General features: G+C 49.0%; 1 protein-coding gene across 4 annotated transcripts in view; it reads left to right on the top strand.

Moving 5' to 3' along the window:
• Window positions 1–25,326, top strand: part of LOC118218902 (histone deacetylase 5-like) — an 86,676-nt gene that overhangs the window by 46,667 nt on the left and 14,683 nt on the right. For 3 of the 4 annotated variants that reach the window (XM_035401672.1, XM_035401665.1, XM_035401648.1), the window contains exons 2-15: window positions 2,987–3,264; window positions 3,946–4,090; window positions 4,473–4,578; window positions 4,752–4,885; window positions 7,981–8,112; window positions 9,862–9,974; window positions 14,877–15,011; window positions 15,817–16,051; window positions 16,710–16,924; window positions 17,516–17,815; window positions 20,274–20,439; window positions 21,428–21,561; window positions 21,675–21,795; window positions 22,876–22,925. In XM_035401672.1, coding sequence (XP_035257563.1) covers window positions 3,016–3,264; window positions 3,946–4,090; window positions 4,473–4,578; window positions 4,752–4,885; window positions 7,981–8,112; window positions 9,862–9,974; window positions 14,877–15,011; window positions 15,817–16,051; window positions 16,710–16,924; window positions 17,516–17,815; window positions 20,274–20,439; window positions 21,428–21,561; window positions 21,675–21,795; window positions 22,876–22,925 — 2,235 coding nt within the window. In that variant the 5' untranslated portion in view covers window positions 2,987–3,015. The remainder of the gene's footprint in view (window positions 1–2,986; window positions 3,265–3,945; window positions 4,091–4,472; window positions 4,579–4,751; window positions 4,886–7,980; window positions 8,113–9,861; window positions 9,975–14,876; window positions 15,012–15,816; window positions 16,052–16,709; window positions 16,925–17,515; window positions 17,816–20,273; window positions 20,440–21,427; window positions 21,562–21,674; window positions 21,796–22,875; window positions 22,926–25,326) is intronic. The other variant, XM_035401657.1, reaches the window with a different exon arrangement.

Here is a 25,326-nt window from a genome sequence, read left to right as displayed (position 1 = left end):
GATGGTGGAATTGGAATTAAATGGTTGTAACTTGTGTATACGGAAATACTTTTTCTTGTTTTCAATAAAAAAAGTTTCCTTGTATTTGCAATTAAAATTAGTGACACAGAAGATTTTGACAGTATCCACATGTACATGTATAGTAGTCCTTCAGAACTTTTTATGGACCACAAATTAATTTGTTTACGACACCTTTCTTTAGCCAGTATTGTGACAGCTGCGACCAATGTGTGGCCATTTGGCTTTACAAGGCTACAGGGTCTCTTATTTGCTCCTGCTCCTGCTCCTGATTTTTGTGAGTGTCTTTGTCCTAATATTTTATTACTTCATAAATTTGCACGAACATTGTTAATGCACGGTTTATATTCTCTTGTTTCAAAGCCGTTGATTGGTGGTTCTGAAGGAGGTCCGCTGCAGCCCGACAAAGTGTATTTCTCCACAACGTGGACGCCACTGCACTCGACAGTCACGTTTCGATAACTTACTTAGATTTTGGCGAAAATATATTCACAAAAACAAAAAGAACATCGTACGGCCAGTTGGTAAAAACCTTCCCACCACACTCTCAGGTCCGCCTATTTTAAAAGGTCATCTCGGGACCCCTGAGTCTCTCGGTGTAATCGGATAGGTAGCTCTGTCGTGGTAACCTGGTGAAACCTGCGCAGACATCGGCTGGGTGGGCGTAAGCGGTGGGCGTAAGATTTGTAAGATAAGGCGTGTGATATCGGTAAGGGCGAGCTCGTGACATCTGCCAGCGCCAGGAGAAGAGGGGTGGCGCCGCCTTGTTACTGGAAGGCGACGAGCCGCAGTCGTGCCCCTGACGCGTGTAACCATGACGGTTTCTGCAGCGCTGGGCATGGTAATTTAATCTTGTGCCGAACAGGTTGTGACTATAACTGTTCTTTAAAAAAAAAAATGACATGACTTTCTATTGGATTAGTTCACTTTGACTGAATATGTATTGTTTTTTGTTGGGCTTTTTTCAGCTTTATTGGACAGAACAGTGTAGAGAGACAGGAAGAACAGGGGAAGAGAGAGGGAGAGACATGTGACAAAGGGTCACGTGGTCGGACTCGAACCGCCGACGTCGCGGCTCGCAATGAGCATGTGGATAGCGCTCTACAGGCTACGCCACGAGACACCCCCCGTGAATATGTGTTCTTACAGTTGGTGTCGTGAAAAGTCCTTAAATTGGCAGAGAGCGGAAGCGGTACCCCACCCAGGGTCTGAACCCGTGTCCCTCCGGGCCTCAACCGCAGGGCTCGGCTCGGACCAGGGCCCATATTCACAAATCATCAGACCAGGTGCTGATCTAGGATCAGGCCTCCGTGGTCCATATTGCAACCTTATCCGTTATTACGTAAAGGGCTAAACTGATCCTAGATCAGGCCCCCAGCCTGCTCTGAGATGCTTTATAAATATGGGCCCGAGACTCTGCTGACTGAAACCCATCCGCACAGCAGAGCTTTTGCACGTATAATTACTGCAGCTTGGCGATAGCTCTCGGGCTACGAGTCGGCGCGCTGCGTTGTGCTGATGTCGGCTGACCGAAATACCGGCACAGCAGAAGTACAGACGTGATTATTTATTGTGCGTCCGAGCCGCTCGTGATGACGGAGGCCCCTTGCTCGTGCTAGTTGTGCTCCGTAAGCACCCGCTGCAGGTACGGAGCCGGGCAGTGCTCATTAATCATGCGCCGCGCACACCTGCAGCACGTGGCACCCGCCCCTCCGTCCCTCCTTCCCTCCGTCCTCTGGGAGGCGGAGGCGGGCAGGAGGAAAAACGCTTTTCTGTTGGTCCACGGAAGCGAGAGCACGACAGAGCTTGAGCGCAAGGACTTTGGTCGGCAGTTTGAGAGCTGAAACTTCGTGCCTTGGCGCATCACTGTCGCCAGTCAGAGGCACACGGAGAACGGAAAGCAGAATACATGTTAAACCGAGCCTGTCCCTTAGCTGGCTGCACATGCAAGCGCGCTTGTATAGTTCTCTTTTTGCAGCAGGCTTCTGGAATGTAGGCCAGTAGCTGCTTATTTCACTGAGTTGCCATCGTTTAGCTGTGGGCTTTTGGCTTTCGCAGCCAACATCTGAGCTGCGGACCTGCGGCTGCCTTTCGCTTTAGGTTCAGAGAACGGAGGAGATCTTTGGCCAATAGTCAGACTCGCAACCAAGAGAGGGTGGTTCCTGACGGCAGGTTTGTCCCGTTTTCCGTGCCGCCAAAGGGTGTCTGTCCCGTTCGCGGAGAGCCTGGCGGCTTTTCGATTCGTTCGGTTTCCTCATCGACGCTCGGCCGCCGCTAATGGTCTCCAAACAGAGCGGGGTGGCGCGTCGTCTCTGTGCCCTCTCTGTCGGCGCCCAGCGGCCTCTGGGCTGCGCAGCTGTGTGCTCTCTCCATCGATAGCCATTTGCTGCTATCGGTGATACGAGGCCTGGCACCGTGGAAGCTATGCGACTGGGTGACGTTACTAGCCAGCAGTACGGGTGGTCTTTCCTGTGACCTGGCCGTTTATTTTAAGGGCACCTGGCAAAAATGCACATGGCTCAACTTGTTAAGCTTGGTAGAGTTGATATTCCAAGAGCCCTTATGCTTTTACATTCTTTCACAAGGCGTTTGTTCACAAAAGATGGCTGGTGTTGCTCACTCTTGCTGTTGGATGTACTTTGCTGAGGTGTTAAAGCAGGGGTGGGCAATTCCAATCCTGGAGGGCCGGTGTGTTTGCAGGTTTTTGTCTCCACCAGTTACTCTGGTTAAATGAGCTAATTGGCTGTACAGACAACATCTCATATGCAGACACAAGAACAGTCTTCGGCTGTCCTTCATGCACTTATCAAGAAATGCGGGTGAAATGCCAGATGGCGTAAATGTTAGGGGTAATTAAGCAATTAATGCCAGAAGTTGGCATGCAAACCAGAAACGGATACGGCCCTCATTGCCCACCCCTGTGTTAAAGCATTGCTGATTGGTCCCTCCCTCTCTCCCCTCTCGGCAGTGGAGGTGAAGACGTCACTTCCTTTGGGGATGCAGAGCCCGGGCGGCGGCGGCGGCGATAAGGGCGGCGGCGGCGGCGGCCCCGTGGACCTGCGGACGGACCCCCGGCTGGGCCTGGCCTCCGTGGACCCCATGCTGAGGGAGCAGCAGCTGCAGCAGGAGCTGCTCCTGCTCAAGCAGCAGCAGGAGCTGCAGAAGCAGCTGCTCTTCGCCGAGTTCCAGAAGCAGCACGAGGTGCTGACGCGCCAGCACGAGGTCCAGCTCCAGGAGCACCTCAAGGTGGGCGTCCCGTCCCCCGCACCATTTCGGCACCCTCTTTCATTTTCGCATTGAAAGGGAGTTCAGCCATTTTATAACATCTGGGAGAGGATGATGTGTAGTGTCACCCAGCAGTGTCGTGTAATGGTTAGGGAACTGGGCTCACAGATTTGAGGTCGTAGATTCGATTCCCATGTGGAAATCACAGCACTGCTTTTACACCTTTGAGGAAGGTATTTAACCAGAATTCCTTCATTAAGATATCCTCTTAAATAGACAGAATGTAAAGAACGTAATCTGTATAAGTTCATTTGGATAGAAATAAAGGCTAAACACTGACCTTTTTGAACATGTTTTATGGAAATGTTTGATAGAGAAAATGTTGACCGAAAGACTCGTTGGAAGAACAGCTTGGTTTTTTTGTAAAGGAGCACAAAAAATGTCCAACACAATAACTCTCGCTGTAAGACTGCCACAGATTTGCCGGGCACTGGTCTTTTGAACGGAAGTCTGGGTACGCTCAGTTCGGCCAAGCTGGACCAGACAGTTGGGAACAGAATTGAAAAACGGGGCCTGCTGTCCAGGCCTCTGGCTAGCCTTCGGCCGTTTGCGCCAGCGTTAGCCGGCGGGCTGTGCTCTGGGTTAGCGGCGACGCGCGGGTGTGCGTGCTGTGTGTAAATGTTAGCGTGCGTGCGCCCGCAGCAGCAGCAGGAGATAATGGCGGCCAAGCGGCAGCAGGAGCAGGAGCAGAAGAGGAAGCTGGAGCAGCAGAGGCAGGAGGAGCTGGAGAAACAGCGGCTGGAGCAGCAGCTCATCATGCTGAGGAACAAGGAGAAGGGCAAAGAGAGTAAGGCTCAGCACCGCCCCCGTCTCCTGCTCCCAACCACAGACAGGAAATCCCCATACCAGGGCCCTGGTGTAATCTGAACTCCCAAACTTATCATATATCTGTTGTGTGATACAATATAACAGATATGACTTCTTATGGCTTACCAATAGCACATAACTTTCTGATGATAAAGATAAAACTTTTTTAGTTGGCCTGTTACCTGAGGTTATAGTCTTAGTCAATTTTAACGTTCCATAAAAAAAGCCTCCCACTTTCTCATGGGAGAGACTTTCTCTCGCTCACAGCACGGTCTTTGCAAACCACAAACAGATTTGAGCACCGCTGTGTTACAGGGCTGCATGATGGGTAGCCTTTTTTTAACGTCCGAGTTTCTCGACAGGTGCAATCGCCAGCACAGAGGTCAAGTTGAAACTCCAGGAGTTCCTCCTTAACAAGAAAGATCCCATGCCTGGCGGACTGAACCATTCCTTTCCCACGAAATGCTGGTGAGTGTGAGGGGCTAGTGGTATGGGGTTGTAAATAACTTTAAAAAAAGAACTTTACTAAACAGTTTTCTTTGCGGAATATGGAGCAAGTGGACTCACAAGCCCAAACATGTTAACGTGACAAATGTAATTGTCGAGAAAATGTAATGGTTGTCCTTTTTTGGGAACCACAGGGGGGTCCACCACACCTCTCTGGACCAGAGCTCCCCCCCACAGAGCAACACTCCCGGGACACCCCCGTCCTACAGACTGCCCCCCATGCTGGGCTCCTACGACAGCAAAGATGACTTCCCCTTGCGCAAGACAAGTTGGTATCCCTTCTCATTCCTTCTTTTCCCTTCGTGGGTGGTTTATGGGTGCTTCTACTGATGCCACTGGCAAGGGGTGAGCACAGTCCAGTCAGTGTGTTCTGATGAAGCGGTTATTTGAAAAGGCCCCTTTTCCCCCATGGTTGCGGGTTTTCCGTTATGCATTTTGAAGACCCAGTGTGACAGACAGTACTTTCACTGCCTTTGTCTGCACAAAGTGTAAAGCGTCGCCATTTAAAAATGATTTTCCGTTACGGAATTAAAGTAGGTTGTTCTTAGTTTTCTCTTAGATCTTAGAGAGAAAGAGAGAGTGAGAGAGAGGGAGAGAGCGAGCGAAAGGGAGAGAGCGAGAGGCAGGGAGAGCGCGAGAGACAGAGAGAGGTTTTGCGATACCGCTGAATGCCTTTTTGAGGATTCTGTTCTGTCTGCAGGTGTGAGTCAGCCTTAGTCACCAGCACAGGCAGGGGGGGGAGTGCTGTCTGCCTACCTGCGTAGTGTGGACTACCTCCATCTCTTTTTCTTTTCCCTCATCGCACCCGACTCCTTTCTCCTCTCCCAGTGCCTTCGGCTGCCTTCCTTCGCTCTTGTATCTCCGCGCCGTTTTTTTTTTTCCTCTCTTCATTTTTATCTCTCGCCTCCTCAGCTTAGACTCTCTTTCTCGCTCCCCCTCCCGTCACCCCGTCTCTGTTCCTCCGTCTCTTAGCTCGCCTCTCGCGCGTGAACCTCGTCTCCCTGGCTCCCGAAAACATGGCCGACCTTTGATCTGACGGTTCGTGAATCGGTGCAAACGGGTTCTGCTGGTCCGCACTGCTCCCTTTGTTACGCATCTCGCGTTCGGCTTGCTGTCGAAACATTGCCAGAACAAAAGGCCGTGGACGAGGAGCTCTTTCAGACTCCTGCGATGGGCCGCTGTTGTTAACTCGCCTGATCCTGATCCGGGATGTCGTGGCTGTTCTCCAAGGACACTGAACCTACATACACTTAATGTCCTACAGAAAAGCATATGTGAAATCCATTAATGGCATTTGGCTTAATTGCCTCTGTTCTGCGTTGGCGGGCCGACCCGCGATAGACATAACAAAAACGTTACATTCCGGTTGTCCAAACAGTAGCCAGTTATGCGGAATTAAGCCAGTCTTGTGTGCAATTCTGAGAATTGCTTCAGAATATTTTTTTTTTAAAGCCAGTATAATTAATCTTGGCACCGATACCACGTAACTAAGTTGATTAAACAGGTTGTGTACTAATACAAACACGGCGTTGCAGTTTTGCTCAAATTGTGGTGAGTCAGCTTTTGTGGAAGCCTAAGGCTGTGCGTTCCTTTCATGTAAATAGCACCGGGAATTGACGAAAGCTGGGGAAGGCGTGTTTTTGGAGTTTCACTGAAAATTAATTGGCCTCAGTCTGGTTTCTGCTGACTCCTCCTCCCCCCCCCCTCTCGCTGTGCCCTTTTGATGCACCCCGACATTGCAGCTTGCATTCAAATCTGCGTCTCTCCTTCACAATGAAGTGGTATTGACCCTGATGGATCTTTGGTCTCGGGTGCCACCTTCGCTTGCCTACCTCACGTTTGTGTGTCACTAAATGAGTAATATCACCCTTCCAAACGTGTGCAGCCGCTCACTAGTTTCTTGACGTCTGTGCAACTGGCTTTCCTGTTTTTCAAGAATCCACTATTTTGGGAAGGGTTGTGGATTACGTGCAAAATTGGAGTACAGAATATGAGGCAAAAGGTTTGTTTTTTTCGAGTGTGAACCGTGCCAACCACACCATGCTACCTAGCCGGTAGCAAGATTTTAAAAAGGCAGGTGTCCAATGGAATGTACTTGATAAACACTCTAAATTTGCATCAACCTGCTGACCTGTCTCTTTTGGAATCCATATGTAGCAGCCAGAGCCGATTTGTTTGGAAATGTCTCTAAACTCGCCCCAGGTGAGTGAGTCAGTGAAGTGAGTCAGTGATATTTGTTAGTGGCGCTCATTTTCTGATTTGATTAAAGCGTCACCTTGACTCGCAGCGTGAACGATGTGTCACCACTGATTCCAGGAATTTGGCATTTGGTCTTTGGCACTGACACGCTCTTCTAAGAAAACACCGATCATCATGTTAATAACCCATTTCCCATAAATAGTCAGGAATGCTACACGCAACGATCTAAGCCCTTTCTCTGAAAGCCGAATAAATTGCGCTCGGACTACGCCCCTGTCAGTGCTTGCAGGTGTCTGCGGGTTCGATGACAGCACTTTGTGTTCTCGGCAGATTTTTTTTGGCTAATCCTGGCCGGCAGGCAGCGGTTGGAGGGGTTCAACGGAGGTGCGAAATCTAGGTTTTGCGGTTGAAGAATGTCGGTGTGCGCCCAGCCAGTTTTCGTTGAAATCCTCGTGCCTTTCCTTTCGCTCGAGATGAGCTCTTTCGCACGCACTGCTTCTCCTGTTCTGCAGATGCTGACTGTTAAGTGACATCCGTAGAATATAGCAGTGCTAATCCACAGCAGCTAAAGTTTTATTCAGTAGCAGTGGAAAAAAAAACAGAGTTGAGATTCTAAATGGGTTATATAGTTCTATTGCATATCCTATTTAGTCTTATTTTTTTTAAAGAATGAGGGCCCAGAGATAAATGCAATACTGTAATAATTTGTTGCTTTGTCCTTTTCGTGCTGGCTCAGTAAAACCGCTGCGACTTTTGATTAGCAAAAATCAAATCATCTCTGCAGCGTCCATCTTAACACCAGAGAGTAACGTCTATGTACAGAGGCAGAATAAACCCTTGTGTTTCGCACTGTTTGGCATTCTGCTGGGGGGGGGGGGCCTTGTGGTATGCGGTTTGGGGTGGGAATCACTGCTTCTGATGGCCTCTAACAGTGGAGAATGTAGAACAGAGGCAGGCTGCTGGACAGCGGCGCGATTCAGTTCAAACGCTGCTGACTGGTTTCCATTGAGGGTCCGAGCGGTGACACGTCATGCAGGAGCTGAGCCGTGACCCCCCCCCCCCCCCCCCCGCCTCTCACGCCGTTTATCCCCCTCTTTCTCTCTCCTCTCCCTCCCTCCCGTCCTCGCCCCCCCCCCTCCCCGTCCCTCCTCCGCCCCGCGGCAGTGTCCGAGCCCAACCTGAAGGTGCGCTCCTGGCTGAAGCAGAAGGTGGCGGAGAGGCGGAGCAGCCCCCTGCTGAGGCGCAAGGACGGCACGGTGATCAGCACCTTCAAGAAGAGAGCCATCGAAATCACGGGTGAGCTTTCCCCTCGCGCGCGCGCCCTCCGCCAGCAGGGGGCCAGCTTTGTGCCAGCGTGGATCCATAGAGGGCGGCTGCAGTCTTTTCAAAATTTCCCCCTTTTTTTTTCTTTTTTTTTTTTGCTGGAATTGGAAAATCCGTCATTTTTTTTATTACAAAAGAGGCAGTGAATGGCTGCTCTATAAAAACTCCCACAAGGTCACGGCTAGCAATAGCGCTATTTTAAGCCCCTGGTTTGTGCCATTGAAATGCCTGCTTGAACATGACTGCCCTGCACTGTTTCCATTTAAAGCTTTGGACATGTTAGGCTTTCAAATGATGGTGGTGCAAGACAGTATACAGACTAAGCATATAAAAAGGAGACAATTGTTATTGTTATCTGCCAGCTTGCGACCGTAGCTGGCTGTATATTATGATTACAGTAATAGCTAGTTAGAAAGCTATCATCGTACCCAGCTACTTGACAAATTACTGCCACTTTATGGTGCAATATTCTTGTTTATGAAGGTAGCATGGCAAATTGTAAATGCATTATGTTCACTGCGCCGTGAAGTTGGAAGACATGGGTAACATTCCTTTGGAATATGACTTGTTTAGTTTCTGTGAAACCTATTGATGAAAGATTAGGTGTACTAACCTTTTTTATATAAATTTAGAAATGTAGCATATATTAAAATATATATTTTAGCTCACATTATGATTAAATAGTTAATTTGTTCAGACTAAGGATGGCCTGTCTTGAAACCCACCAAACGGGGCCACTGTCCTTTGTTCTCACGTCAGCCAGCCAGGCGGGAAGAGCCCCCGCTCAAAATGTCTGTCCAGTCGAGTCGGTTCGCCCCGCTTCCCAGAATGCAGTTACACAAGGCCGCTCTTCCTGGCGGGCAGCGGAGTGTCCGTGACACGATTGATATTCGTCCCTGGCTGTCCTGCACCCGGCGCACGTTATTTCATAGAGCCGTGCAGCACCGCATGCCGTTTTAAAAAACCCACCGTCTGCAGGGAGCGAGCTGCGCCCCAAGCTCTGCCCGCCCATCCCTTCGGCAGGTGCTGCAGGTCGTGCTTGAGCGGAGCGAAGGTAAAGATTTAATGCGTTGTGTTGTTTGCCTCTTCCCCCCCCCCCCCCCCCCCCCCTCCAAATGAAGCCAGAGGCTCAGGCTAAAAATAGGGAGGCCCGACCAGCGAGAGCAGCCCGGCCTGTTGGGCTCACGACAAATAAGCAGATGGTTTACATTTTTCATTTTGGCTGCGGACGAGGAGGATTAGTTCGGTAGGCCCCCGCGGTACGGGGGGCGGGGGGGCTGCTGGGAACGCGGACGTTGCGGCCGGGGGTGACGTCTGCTGGAGGAAGCGAGAACGGATCGCCGCTTAACCGCTTCCCCAAAAATGACCTACCGTCTGGCTAGAAATCCGGCCTTTTTACGATTCCCTTTCTGAAAAGGCTCCCTCAGGGGGCTGCAGGGGAGCAACGTAAATTTGGCTGCCCGCTTGTTCGCCGTTTCCTTTTTGTGTGTGAAACATCCACCGGCGTGCCCCAGTCAGGTGAGCGTAGCGGACATCGTGCTGTTTAGCATTAGCATTTTACCGTTTTTTTGTCATGTGACATCAGGTCTCATCCGGCATACTGCCCTTTGCCCCACGTGCTGGTGTTTTCTCTGTTCGGTCGCAGTGTTCGTCCAGGTGGACGTGGCCATCATGTGATGGCCCGTGGAGCGGGCGCTGATCTGTGTGCTGGTGTCATTGCAGTGTCCTCCATGTGTAGCAGCGCTCCTGGTTCTGGGCCCAGTTCTCCCAATAGCTCCAACAGTGCCATCGCTGAGAATGGGTCCAGCGGCTCTGTCCCCAACATCCACGCCAAGGTGAGAGAGACACATCCATCTCCTCCACATTCTGCCCACAGACACATCCATCTCCTCCACATTCTGCCCACAGACACATCCATCTCCTCCACATTCTGCCCAGAGACACATCCATCTCCTCCACATTCTGCCCACAGACACATCCATCTCCTCCACATTCTGCCCATAGACACATCTATCTCCTCCACATTCTGCCCATAGACACATCTATCTCCTCCACATTCTGCCCATAGACACATCCATCTCCTCCACATTCTGCCCACAGACACATCCATCTCCTCCACATTCTGCCCACAGACACATCCATCTCCTCCACATTCTGCCCATAGACACATCCATCTCCTCCACATTCTGCCCACAGACACATCCATCTCCTCCACATTCTGCCCATAGACACATCCATCTCCTCCTCATTCTGCCCATTGACATCCATCTCCTCCACATTCTGCCCATAGACACATCCATCTCCTCCACATTCTGCCCATAGACACATCCATCTCCTCCTCATTCTGCCCATAGACACATCCATCTCCTCCACATTCTGCCCATAGACACATCCATCTCCTCCACATTCTGCCCACAGACACATCCATCTCCTCCACTTTCTGCCCACAGACACACCCATCTCCTCCACATTCTGCCAACAGACACATCCATCTCCTCCACATTCTGCCCATAGACACATCCATCTCCTCCACATTCTGCCCACAGACACATCCATCTCCTCCACATTCTGCCCACAGACACATCCATCTCCTCCACATTCTGCCCATAGACACCTCCATCTCCTCCACATTCTGCCCACAGACACATCCATCTCCTCCACATTCTGCCAACAGAACTAACAATCCCTTGCAGTCTGCTCATAAATACTTACGAACCATCATTATTACTAACTGTAGCACCTAAATAACAGTAATGTCAGATGCTGCAGATACAGTGCCCAGAACGTTTTGGCGCACTAACAAGAATTTAACCTGACCTTTTCCATTTGCAGTGGTTATTTTTTTGGGAGGAAACGAAACGCTCGTGTAGACCTGGCAGGCGCTTCTGGTTCGGTCTCTTTTCCAGAAGGCGACAGATCAGAGAGTCGATTTTCTTCAGGGAAGCGGGGAAAGTGCGTCTCCTCTCTTCCCGGTAATAAAACGGAGGAAAGGGAAAGGGGGAGGCCGTGCCGGGGGCCCCCGCCCGCGCCGCCCTGCTCCTAACGGCGGCCTGCCTTCCAGGAGCGCCGCCTCGACCTGCGGGGGCGAGGGAGGGAACGGCGCCTTTGTTCCGACTCGCCTCCGTGACCGGCATGAGAACGCGTTTAAATATAAACAAATAAATAAATAAACGAATAAATGAATACCGTGGCAACTTGGAGCAGTCTGAGTCACGCAGCCCCCGTGTTCCATGGCCAACATCTCAGGTCACCGTCCACCCCCTCCTCCTCTGTTTCATAAGCCTTTCTCTTGATGCTCCCCCCCCCCCCCCCCACCATTTTTCCTGTTCTGGTGCTCTTCCTGCTCCAGGAGAGACAGGGATGAAGGAGCGCGCTCGGTTATAGCGTTGCTCTGCTGTCGGCTACATCCTCAGAGCTCTTGCAAACGAGCCCTCAAACCCAGCCATCCAAGACTCCGTGGTGCAGATTTAAAGCCAATTATTTTATGATCAGAAGGTTATTTGTCATTTTATCTAGAAGAGTCTTGTTTGCTTTTTTTTAACCAACCCCTTTCATGTTGTGCACCAGTATGTGGGGGAAATGACGCCAAAATGGCGTCCGCCCCCCCCCCCGAGTGAAGATTGCGGATAGAACCGCTCCTCACAGAGAAATGAGTTTGCATAGGACACAGGAGGCTCGCGCTCTGATGTTTTCATTGTCGGGAGCTAAATGAGTCTGTGATTAAGGTGGTATTTTTAGGGAGATATTTCCTGTCTTTTTTTTTTTGAGCGCCGTGCCTGTCGTTCGGTCGGCTGGTGCGTCAGAGCCCTCCCGACGCTCGCCCCGGAGCGCACGGTTTTGAGGCCCATCTTCAAGACCCATTGTTAGAAATTGCCCGCAATCCGGTCTTGATTGGTCATAATCGGCCAGATGGGTCGTTTCAACCTGTTTTGAGGTTTCGTGCATTCGGCCCGGCGGGCTGTTTTACGGTTAATTGGCCGTCGTCCCGAATCCCTTTTTTTCGACGACGGCTAAATGAAAAGGTGCTTAGCCGGGGAAACAAAACGGATAATCTGCGTTTTCCGCTTCTCGCCGAGGAAATTGTTCTTTGCCCCTCCGCCCGCCCGCCAACCGCTTAAATGCAGCCGTTGATTCGGAACAAAGAAATAACACCGGTGCAGTAACTAAACCGCGCCTCATTAATTGGCCGCGTGTTGCCGCTGAAAATAGCCCCCCCAAGACTGTTATTTCGCCGTTGTTATCGGTTGCTCCGTGTGTGTGTTCCCTCTGTTGATTTGTGGGGTGATTTACGGGCCCCGGGAGTGGGGTGCAGGTGGCGTCTCAAGCGGAGGGCGGGCAGTGGGACAGGAAGTGCGCGCGCACGCGTCCGTCGGCGTCCAGCCCTACGTTTGAGCAGCGGAGCTTCTTTCGATCGGAGGCGAGATTTTTTTTTCTTTGACCGATGAAGGCTGAAGAACATGCTGCCCGTGAACGAGAAGTCCTGTAGCTTTGGGCACAGTGTTGGCTCCTGTGTAATAATATTATTTTATACACCGTCTTTCAAGCGCATTTGCAGTGCGTACGGTAAGAAAAATAAACAGAAAACAAATTTAACAAAGTGAAAATAAATGAGTAACTCAGGAGCATGATGTCTTGGAACATGCAAGTCATTTCAATGCGGTTATAAAAAGGTGTTTTTTTTGGTTGCTTTTTAAAATATGCAATGGGTGGAGCCTCTGATATGCTTCCAGAGGGCATTCCATAGCCATACAAAGCTTAAGGAAACCCTCTCCACATCAGAATGTCCAGGCTGATACCTTACTAAACGCTCTGTTAAGCCGCGTTTCCACCAAAATTACCCGGAACTTTCAGTCCCAGGAACTACTTTACCAGGAACTAAAAGGTTCCTTCAGCCAATGGTTGTCTGCGTTTCCACCGGGGTCTAAAGTACCGCGAAGATTAGGCAAATTAGCCCACTGACGTTGTCGTCGGTCCATCTGTCATATGATTTCTTCTGTAATCCCATACTACCACCGAAGTAGCCTACATTATTTTCTAATAACCGGGACAGCCCGGAGGGGTTTATTCCACTTATATACAACGGGTTACCAACAATGACTATATATGGTTACTTTTGTATTCATTGATTTTCATATATCCTCTCAAACACATTCATTAACAGCAGAAAACATGCACACATTGTAAACAATTTGCTGTTTTATTACTTTCTCGTCGTCAATTCCATATAGGCTAATCGCAAAATGACAAGAATAGAACGAAAACTCGGACTTGCGTGAAAATGTAAATTAGTAGTGGTACAGCCACCGTTTGCTTTCCTTCGAAGTTACTGCTAGCCGAGCAGCGAAGTGTGCCCTCCAGATGCGAACCATGCACCATAAATGAGTCCATAGTCTTTCTGGTCTTTTCGTGGAATTGAAAAATGGCAGTAAAATTGAGTAAAATTACGGCAGTCTGAAAAAGCTAAAGGGAAGATTACTAGAATTAACCTGTTATTTTACCCGGATAAAAAGTGCGGAAGGTGATTTCCAGTTTGCTTGTACTGTATCACCAATGTTAATTATGCAGAACTACCGCATACCTCACATAACTGTATCAAACGTTTTGAGTCAATTACAACGGGCTAACAAAGAAAATCCGGAAGAAAATATTCAGCAACCGAATTAATCCGTTTGAATGTTTTGGTAGCCTACGTAGCTAATATGCTGTCCCAGCACGAATGCTTAGCATTTTATAAAACGAATACTAAAGCAAGAAAAGAACAGAAGAGCACACGTTATAATTCCAAGACGTTGACAGGCTATAACCAAAAGTAGGCTACTGCGCCGCATAACATACAAGTTTGATTTGAAGTTATTATGAAAATAAATTGGTTTGCCGCTGCATATTTTCAAACATGGCGGGTAATGGCGGAAAATAAATACAACACAAATGCTACGAGTACTCGACCAATCAGAAATGTTCAGCGCTGCAAGCTCCACCCAAAAGGTTCCTGTACTTTCGGAAAGTACTACCCCCCGAGCAGGAACGTTTTGGGGGGTAAAACAAAGCCCCCAGAACTAAATTTAGACCCTAGTTCCTGCGGTGGAAACGCACTGAGTTCCTCAAAAGGTTCCTAGTTCCGGGGTATAGTTCCTGCGGTGGAAACGCGGCTTTAGTCAGCCATGACATTGGATGCTTTAAGAACAAGTGGAATGGTCTTAAAATCAGCACTAAGCCTCACTGGTACCCACTGCACTCGTTTCGGTTCTGGTGCAATTCTTGGCAGTTTTTGGTTCTAGAAAACACAACAGGGAGAAGAGATCGAATGCCTATGTAACAAGGAGGAGATCTAATACATATGTAACAAGGCAAATGAGTCAAATATCTGTGTAACAGGAAGAGAGGTCAAATACCTATGTAAAAAGGAAAAGACATCAAATACCTATGTCACAAGGTATAGAGATCAAATAGCTATGGAACAAGGAATAGAGATCAAATACCTATGTAACAAGGTATAGAGATCAAATAGCTATGGAACAAGGAATAGAGATCAAATACCTATGTAACAAGGTATGGAAATCAAATACCCATGTGAGAAGGAAGAGATCAAATACCTGTGAAACAAGGAATAGAGATCAAAGACCTATGTAGGAAGAGATTGAATGGCTGTGCAGCAGCGGTTGGAGGAAGGGCCTGCGGGTGTTGAGTTGAGGTTTGAGGATGAAACCCTGAGGCAGGTCTCCCCCTCGACCCTGCAGCACCTGCGCTGCCAGCAGCAGGCCATGGGCGCGGACAGGACAGCCAGCCAGCTGAGCCTGTACACCTCCCCCTCGCTCCCCAACATCTCCCTGGGCCTGCCCGCCACTGTGACCGCCGCCAACTCGCACATCGCCGTGAGTGCCGCCGCCCGCCTGCCCCCCGCGCAAGCGGCACGCGGCCTTGAAAGGCCGTGTTGGACTGTTAGGTTTGCGTACGTGTGCGTGTTGGAGTGTTAGGTTTGCGTACATGTGTGTTGGAGTGTTAGGCTTGCGTACATGTGTGTGTTGGAGTGTTAGGCTTGCGTACATGTGTGTTGGAGTGTTAGGTTTGCGTACGTGTGCGTGTTGGAGTGTTAGGCTTGCGTACATGTGTGTTGGAGTGTTAGGTTTGCATACGTGTGCGTGTTGGAGTGTTAGGTTTGCGTACATGTGTGTTGGAGTGTTAGGCTTGCGTACGTGTGCGTGTTGGAGTGTTAGGTTTGCATACATGTGTGTTGGAGTGTTAGGCTTGTGTACGTGTGCGTGTTGGAGTGTTAGGCTTGCGTACGTGTGTGTGTTGGAGTGTTAGGCTTGCGTACGTGTGTGTGTTGGAGTGTTAGGCTTGCGTACATGTGTGTGTTGGAGTGTTAGGCTTGCGTACATGTGTGTTGGAGTGTTAGGCTTGCGTACATGTGTGTTGGAGTGTTAGGCTTGCGTACATGTGTGTTGGAGTGTTAGGTTTGCATACGTGTGCGTGTTGGAGTGTTAGGTTTGCGTACATGTGTGTTGGAGTGTTAGGCTTGTGTATGTGTGCGTGTTGGAGTGTTAGGCTTGCGTACGTGTGCGTGTTGGAGGGTTAGGCTTGTGTACGTGTGCGTGTTGGAGGGTTAGGCTTGCGTACATGTGTGTTGGAGTGTAGGCGCTCACTCTCTCTCTCTCTCTCTCTCTCTCTCTCCTGCAGGCTCCACAGAAGCTGTCTGCGCAGCAGGAGGCCGAGCGGCAGGCCATCCAGTCCCTGCGGCAGGGCGGCGCTCTCACAGGGAAGTTCGTCAGCACCTCCTCCCTGCCGGCCTGCCTGCCCCCCGGGCTGCCCCACGACAGCGAGCCGCCGTCCGCCACCAGCCACAGCCACTCCTCCCTGCTGCAGCACGTCCTGCTGCTGGAGCAGGCCCGCCAGCAGAGTGCGCTGCTCGCAGGTACCCCTCAGCCGCCTGCCACGCACACGCACACACAGACACACACACACACATACGCACACACACAGACAGACAGACACACACACACACACACACTCACTCACACACACACACGCACACGCACACACACACACGTACACAGACACGCACACACACATACACACGCGTACACACACACACACACACACAGACAGACACACACACACACACACTCGCACACGCACACGCACACACACGCACACACACATACACACGCGTACACACACATACACGTACATGCACACACACAGACACACACACACACACGCACGCACGCGTACACACACACACACACACAGACACACACGTACACAGACATGCACACACACACACACACACACACACATATGCGCGCTCACACACACACGCACACACGCACACACACACCGATGCTGGCATCTACTTGCACCAAATACCTTTTATGACTGGGGTGACTCTCACGAGTGAGATATTTAGAAATAAAAAATGCTGGTAAAACAGAGCAGGTCCAGATTTCTAAGCTCTGTTGACAAAAGAAAAAGGAAATGTTGGATTGTACTACCTTGAACACAGGTCTGTCCCTCAGTGGAACAGTAGCTCAGTGGGCCTCCCTCCCCCCCCCCCCTCTCTCCTCGCTCAGTGCCGATGTACGGGCAGTCGCCGCTGGTGACGGGCGAGCGGGTCTCCGGAGGCATGCGCACGGTCAGCAAGGCCCGCCACCGGCCGCTGAGCCGCACCCATTCGGCCCCCCTGCCCCAGAGCCCCCAGGCCCTGCAGCAGCTGGTCATGCAGCACCAGCACCAGCACTTCCTGGAGAAGCAGAAGCAGTACCAGCAGCACATCCAGCTCAACAAGGTAGGGGGGGCGCCGCGGAGACACCCACCGGCAGGCATTAGCAGTAGCGTCCCGGGAGCATTGCTGCCGTTCCTTTTTAGTTATTTAGCATAGGTATGGTCATGTCGGGGCGACATAGCTCAGGAGGTAAGACCGATTGTCTGGCAGTCGGAGGGTTGCCGGTTCAAACCCCGCCCTGGGCATGTCGAAGTGTCCTTGAGCAAGACGCCTAACCCCTAACCCCTAACTGCTCTGGCGAATGAGAGGCATCAATTGTAAAGCGCTTTGGATAAAAGCGCTATATAAATGCAGTCCATTTACCATTTACATGTCACTGTGCTCCGGGGATTCTGCGACGGTCGTGCATTCTGGGGACGTGTTTGCACCAGTCCCTTCGTCAGTGTGTTTTTGTGGCGTGCGGACGTAGGAGGGTGTGAAATGCTCAAACCGTCTCTCTGACTCTGACGTCTTGCAGTCTGTTCTTGTTGGAGGACGAGTGCTGAGGACAGACGTTAATGTTTTCGCTACAGTATAGCCCTCGAGCTAGGACCCCTTTAGCCGGTAGCTTCAGTTAGCATCACGGCGTCGTCCCCCCCCTTCCCCCGTCCCCAGATGCTGTCCAAGGGTCCCGAGCTTCCCCGCCAGCCTCCCGTCCACCCGGAGGAGACGGAGGAGGAGCTGACGGAGACGGCGGAGATGCTGGAGGACAGGGGGGAGGGGCCTGAGCCGGCGGGGGAGGGGCCTCCGGACCAGGAGCCGCAGCAGGAGGGGCCGGGGGAGGTGGCCCCCAGCTCCGAGCAGCCGGTCACGGTGAAGGACGAGATCCCAGAGAGCGAGGCGGAGGAGGACGACGACGAGGACGAGGCCATCGAGTTGAAGGAGTTTGACGAGCAGGGCCTCGCTTACACCCAGGTAACGAAGAATGCCAAGACCGTTAAAATAGTCGCTACGTGTGACTTGTGGCAAATGGCAGTAGCTATGATCTCTGTAGCCAAACCTCTGGTGTTAGCTTGTCATCTTACATTTAAACCTTCAAAATGATATTTTACACTGAATTTGACAAGAAGACATACAGATCATGAGAACCTAGACATTTTTAGAGTAAAATCAGATGAAACGCGTTAGCTGAAGGCCGCAGATGCAGCCGAGGTGGCCGTGTGGCTGTTGACAGCATGCTGGCTAGCTTCCAAACGGTGCAGAACTCCGGTGCTGTCATCTTGCGTTTAAACGTTTCAAAACTCTATTTTTACTCTGAATTTGGCATGAAGACATAAAGATTATGTAAGCCAAGATATTGTTTTACTAAAATAAGATGAAACCAAACATTTTTGACATGAACATCGATTTATATGAAATTGGGCATAGCGACTTCCAGCTGATTTATGATAGAATGGACTACATATGTCCTCTCTCTCCAGTACTCAGATGCCATGCAGCATGTGTTTGGAGGGAGAACTTAGTGGAGGGGGTGGGAGGTGGTGGAATGTTTTTTTTTTTTTGGTTTTTTTTTTTTTTTTTCCCGAAATCTTGCTCTTGCTCATTTCTCCAAACTTACATACTGCATATTTAACTGTTTTCTTTATGAGAGTAACTTGACTTTGTGTCCTGGCAGACACATTGTAATGATGATAAAATGCAGACTGAAGTATAGCCTGTTTAAGGAAGGCTCCAGTCTTTGGTAAAATCACTTTTACTGCTTCTACTGCAGTGGAGCAAATGAGCAAATTTACACAGCAACCAATCAGGACCCTGTTATTGCAGAAGAAGTGCCATGCATACCTATAGTTTATATAGTTTTTTTTTTTTTCCATTTTAAAAGTTGTTCTGTTTCTAAAACTGTTCAAAAGTTGTAGCCCCAACCCCCCCCCCCCCCCCCCCCCAAAAAAAATGCAGTTGTTCAATGCTACTGTTTTGTCCAGTCAAGCACGATAAGAAGTGAATGTGCCGATTTGTCCGTTATGAAACGTCGTGAGCGCTGCAGCCAATCGGCGGAGTCGGGGGCGGGGCGGGGGCAGTGGGGTGGGCGCACCGCTCGGCGTTCCTAATTGCGAGCTGTGCAAGGTGCCGGCGACTGCTTAATATGCGCAGACCCAGAGAAAACATTTCAGTATTTCAGTTCCCTCCTCCTCCTCCTCCTTCTCCGATGAGTCATCCTCGCCGGTCGCTCTGCTGCAGGGGGTAGAACGGACAAGCGCTCGTTTGTTAGCGCTTTGTGGAGGTCTTCGGGGAGCGCCGTTTCTACTTCCTGTTGCGGGCTCTTTACCTAATTAAGACATGAGTACCTGCCATTTCCAGAACTCTCCGGGCTGCCCTTAAGATGCAAACTGAGGATTGGGACTTGGGTTTTTTTTTTTTTTTGGTTCAGGACTGAAAATTCTTTCCAGCCGAACATTGCATTGTGGACTAGCTGTGGGGTTTGTAGTGAGAGTATGAAATTTGGATACGCACACAGACCCCTCTTCTCTTTGCCTTTTCGCATCTGAGTGAGTCGAGACCTGTGAATGGGCTCATCTGTGTGAGTCATCTCTGCATGACTCATCCTGTGCCCACAACCCCCCTCCCCCCCTCCCCTCCCTGCTCAGTCCCTCATGGCCGTGTCCTTAGGGAGTGTGAATAAATAGACAGCTTTTTTTTGAAAATCATGCTACAGCTTGGGCAGCCAGGAACGTAAACCTCCTTTTTTTTTGTCAACGTGTGCACGCCCCTGTTTTCCCTCTTTAGTATTTCTCCTCTCATTTGTTTTTTTGCCCTGGATACAGAGGAGCTCATGGAGGACACGGGCCCACGGCTTAGTGGAGAGGAGCACAGAGGAGCTGGGGTGCTTCTCCTCCCTCCCACCAAACTCCCATTCAGAAGTAGCAGAAGGACGCTCCGCCCCGAGCCAGAGCTTTAAGCTACCTCCGTTTCAGATATGGAAAAAAGACGCCAGTTACTTGAAGCTAATTCGGTCCGAGCTGGGAGAGATGCCTCTCGACAAATAGCTGAGGCGGTTGTTTATTCCCAGAACGCACTGCTGCCGCCCCAGGTCTTCGCTGTTTGCGTCTTGACGCAAAGCAGATCCTGCTCTTGGGCTTGTGTGTTTACAGAGGGTGTCCAGGGAAGGAGATGTTGGCTGGGTGGACATCCTCTGGGCTTTGGCCACACGTAGGGAGTCACATGCACTCTGTCCATCGCTCCAGAAAGGCCCATGTTTAGTCTGCTCAGAGCTGAAACACAACAGCTTCCACCTCTGTGGAGGGGTATTAATTTATGGCCGTCTGCAGAAGCCCTCCTCGTCTCCTGGGCGTTTGTTAGGTTTGTGACGCGAGCGTCTATGGTTATTGTTTTTATGGCAGGTGGTTTGAAGCAGTCTGTCCTCCTTTCCCCGCAGTTTACGGACCAGCAGCACTTGCAGCAGCTCAACCTGTTCCAGGCGTCCATGTCAATCACTGGCATGTCCCACAGGCCTCTGGGAAGGGCCCAGTCCTCCCCGGCCACTGCCAGCCTCAAAGGCGCCCCTATTGGAGAAGCACCCATCAAGCACCTCTTCACCACAGGTAAGGGTGTACCTGAGGGCCCTGTGGTAGAATGGTACCCTGATGAATGATTTCTAAGTGAGTAACTACAACAGTAGATGAGACCAATAATTGGTTAGCAAGTAGAGTTCATGATCATGGGTTTTGGCCAGCCTTTACATCATGCTTATATACTATAATCTTCACATTAACATAAAAGAGGCTTTGGGTTTATTATGATCCAGTGGAAATGGAGGCAGGTTCAGTAAAGAATAGCAAAAATAAGTTGGTCTTCTTCATGGCCATATGTTGTCTTGGCTCTTGGAAGACGTGGCTGTAAAAAGTTAGGGACAGCATAACTAGTGGGATGCAGTAATGGGTAATAGAGCAATTTCAGAGCATTAATATAGCATATCGCTCAGTGGCAGCACCTCAGTTTCCCCCAGTGTGTGTTATTGCGAGAAAGTGTTGGCGGAGCCAGCTTGGATTAAATACTGCCCTAAATAATAGCAAATTACAATATGAAGGCAATTCTTCTGAACAGGTGCTCTGGGAAATGTGGCCGATATTGTTAAAAAATATTGTAATCTCCTTCTACAGTAATCTTATTTCAGCTGCCAAGAGCAACCATGAAGGGGAGAAGTGTGTGTTCAGGTTAATCTGTGCACAGAAGTAACGAAACGCAGGGGAAAGAACAAATTTAGGACACGACACTGATATGTTGCAAAATATTAAGTTCAGAAAGTGGTCTGTCAAAATATATACCACCCCTATGCAGTGTGTATAACAGCTTCATAGCTAAAATGCATAGCTTTTCTTTAAAACCCATTCATAACTAACCAAAAATGTCACAGAATTAACTAAATGCATAGACACAGAGGATTATTCAGGTACAGTATTAATGGACCATAGCCATTATTCTAGTCATTTTAGCCCTATGGACATTAGAGGTGTTTTTTTGTGAGAGCAGTAGGGCGCTAGGCTTGTGCTGTGATGTCACCGTGTTGATGAGCTGCGCTGCCCGTCACAGGCGTGGTGTACGACAGCTTCATGCTGAAGCACCAGTGCATGTGCGGGAACACCCACATACACCCGGAGCACGCCGGCCGCATACAGAGCATCTGGTCCCGGCTGCAGGAGACCGGGTTACTCAACCGCTGTGAGGTGAGGCGCCGCCTGCTGGCCGGAGGACCGAATTGCACCCGTTTTTTCGTCGCTTTCAGTTTTCCTGTTGAACTGAGATCCCAAATGAAAGGCCCTCTTGTGTCTGCGAGCAGAGAATCCGGGGCAGGAAGGCCACGCTCGACGAGATCCAGACGGTCCATTCAGAGCATCACACGCTGCTGTACGGCACCAGTCCTCTCAACCGGCAGAAGCTGGACAGCAAGAAGCTTTTAGGTGCGTGTGTGTGTGTGGGTGTGTGTGTGTGTGGATGCATGGGTGTGTGCATGCATGCATGCATATGTGGTGTGTGTGAGTGAGTGAGTGCTTGTGTATATGAGTGTGTATTTTTGTGTGTGCATACGTTCGTGTGCACGTGTATGTGTTCATTTGTGTGTGTGAGTGTGCGTATGTGTGCGTGTGCGTGTCACCCTTTGGCTAAAAATTCAACTCGGACCAGATGCATTTCTGAAGGGTTACCTCCTCTGACGGCTGGGTGTATTTTTAGCCCTGGAAGACGCAACACCCCAGACCTCCTCCCCTGTCTCTGAATCATCGCTGGGTTTCTTCTTCTGGGAGCGCAGGGTCTGACCCAGCTGCTGCCAGTCACCAAGCCACCCCGAACTTTCCTTTGTTTCGGATAAACCCTCGCCAATCCGTTTGCTTCGTTTGGGGGAGACCTCCCATTCGTTTTCTCGTTTCGAGAAATCCTTGACGATCTTAGGTGTAGAAACGCTTTCGGAGGAGTTTACTTGTTTAGAAAACCACTAAGGTTAGATATGACCTTAGCTACAGAAACACTCAGCGTCTCCAGCCCACCGTTCCTGTGTCTTACTTGGCTGGAACAGTTTTGCCCGCTTGTATCTCTGTAAGCCTGCTTGTTCATCCCTCCAGGGACCTCTTTAAAGCTACAGGTGGGGCACAGTTACAGTTCTTACAGATTTCCAGAGACCTGGAGAGAGCTGTCTGAAATGGCCCTCAGCTTCAAGTTGTCCCAGTCCTGTTTAATTGCAGTGTAGTCTGTTTGACTAGCTGAAAACGTGCTGAGTTATCGAATCACAGAAATGTTCATTAACCTGAATCAAATTAAAAAGAACGACACTGAGAGGAACCCCAGCGGGGAGGGGGTGGGCGGGTCCTGGTCATTTTGCTGACCCCCCCTCGTCAGCTTGATTGACAGCTCTTCTGATAATCTAGCCAGTGGGGGTTGTGGAGGGCGGGGCTGAGAGACTGACAGCAAACAGGCGGAGTCTGGCAAGTAGGTGAATTGTTCCGGCCCCTGACCCTTCTTCCTCCTGTCTGATTGGTGTCTTCCAGGTCCAATCAGCCAGAAGATGTACGCGGTCCTGCCCTGCGGAGGCATCGGGGTGAGTGCTCTGTGGATGTTTGGGATCACGGTCGTAGGAGAAGGGTCTGGCCATGGCACACGTCCCGGGCTCCATTGCTCATTGGTGGATAGCCTACAATTCACTTTTTTTTTTTTTTTTTGTATGATTTTATTTTTGTTTCATTATAAGAACATGACGTCCTATACATTTATCACACACAAAACATCCAAACATAAATACAAAACATCCATACATACCAAACATTACTAGACTTGCATCAAAACATACAAATCCATATAATTGCTCAGTCCTACATATCTACTATATTTCTAAATCATACCCCCTATTTATTTTAACAACTTAGCTATCCATTACCGTTTCACACAGCCTCTTTTGCAAATTGACAAATTATCACAAGTTTCCTCCAAGAAAAAAAAAAAGAAAACAATTCACATATTTTAAAGAGACAAATTTTGTTTTACTTTTTTTCCCCCAAATGTTCCGGCGTCCAGGCCTCAAATTAGGCGACCCCGCTTGGGGTCACGACCCACAGCTTGGGAACGCCTGGTGTGATGCATTAACTCACAAATTAAGTTCTGAAGGATTAGGTACCCATCCTGTACTATCTGGGATGTCCTGCTCTCTATCCAGTGTGTTTTGTATACAAGGAAGTAATGCATCATTTGACCCTGTTATGATTGTAGCTATTTTTACTTTGAGTTTAATTTCAGGGGTAAAGGAAATGGCTGTTTTAGTATCTAAAAAAACAAAAATGTTTACATTTGTTATTCAAAGTTAAGCCCAAACTTCAAGGCGCATCGACTAAATTGAAGGTCCATCGTTTTGTTTACCGTTTAATATTATTAAATGGCTTTTAACAATATTATATAACAATATAAGAATAAGATTAAATTTTATTTTTGTCAGCATTTAATAATACTATGCTAATAAAATCAAAAATGGTAACCAAATACTAGAATTCTTTGGTAAATACATGGATAGCCACAAATAATTGTCAATTATGAGTGTGTTGGAAGCATGCTATGGAGTTGTTGTTCATTATTTTATATTCATCCTTTATGCAGTGTAGAACAGTTGGAGCAAGATGGAAACAATTGACTTTTAACTATAGAAGCTGTGATTTACCATTGACTCGCCAGTTAATATCATAGTGAGGGTATTAAAGGCTGTTTCCAGCCATGGGTTTTTAATAAACAATGGAAGCATTTACATTTGCTCAAAGCTGAAATCTGCTAGTCACCTTTCCCTATGGACATTCCAGGGTCATAAATATGTTTTTTAATACTTGCAGAAGAAAGCCTTGGGATTTTGTGGGCTTAACTAATTGCATATACTTTCTCCTCTTAAAAACGTCTTCTGGGCTGCAAGTGGAGAGCACTGCTAAATTTTGTTGCTTTTCTTAAAGTGAGCTTCTACTATATGTATTGCAATATTTGTACATGTTCTCCATATTACATCTCTTACACAGGATCTATGTCTAAATTGTGTTAACCCCCGGTGCTGAATTTGTGGCAGTGGTACACCAGTGTGATGCAGCAACGGGGAGCTGCTCGGTTTCAGCTGTGCTGTGTGTGCTGTGTGTAGGTGTGTGTGTGTATTTCAGGGTTTTCCTGCATTGAAAATTGAGATGTCTTGGGCCGCCCACAGGAGAAATCTCATGCAAAAAAAACCAAAAAAAAACTGAAACAATTATAAATGGTCTGTTTGTTTATTGGTACAATTTTGTAGCGACTGGCACAATTTTGTCGTGCATTTCACGTTTTTTAAAGTTTTACGTGCAACCTTAGAGACGCTAGAATGAACTATCAACAGTGAAAAAGAAAAGGCACACCTTGTTTTAGCGAGGTGCAGAACAGAAGGACATGCAAGTGAAACTTAAAAAGAGAGAAGGGTCGCACGCTCTGTTTACTCCAACGCAGATTTTTGTCACCAACGTTTCGGCAGCAAGCTGCCTTCGTCAGGGCTTTAGCACGACGGAATCTGCTTCGTTGCGTAAAAGAATGAATCGGAGTGCTGAGGACCGCGGGTGACGCTTAGGCGTGCGTTATTGACGCGATTCTCAACAGTAGCCCCCTGCCTTCGTAAATCTTTGCGGTTTCGCGTCTTTATTGGGCCAGTTGCTGGTTTATTTATGGCACATCTGCCAACGTTTCAACGTGTGTTTATAGATCATTATGCAATGTGATTTGGATATAATTCCAGGAAAATATCCAAAATATGTGCTGACGGTTTATGCAAATATCCGGTCTCTTTACAATGGAATGAATGGGAAATGGTTCAGGATTTGGCAATTCTATGCAAATATAATATTATGCGATAATCCATTTTGCGATAAAGTGAATTCTGCTGTATATACCTACACTGTTCGGCCTATCTGTGCAGACTGAACTGAGAAATAAAAATCTGAAAAGCCTTTAAT

This window comes from Anguilla anguilla, chromosome 2 (genome assembly GCF_013347855.1).
Source record: "Anguilla anguilla isolate fAngAng1 chromosome 2, fAngAng1.pri, whole genome shotgun sequence".
NCBI lineage: Eukaryota > Metazoa > Chordata > Actinopteri > Anguilliformes > Anguillidae > Anguilla > Anguilla anguilla.
Note: the sequence above shows the minus strand (reverse complement) of the source record. Positions and strands in the feature narration are given on the sequence as shown.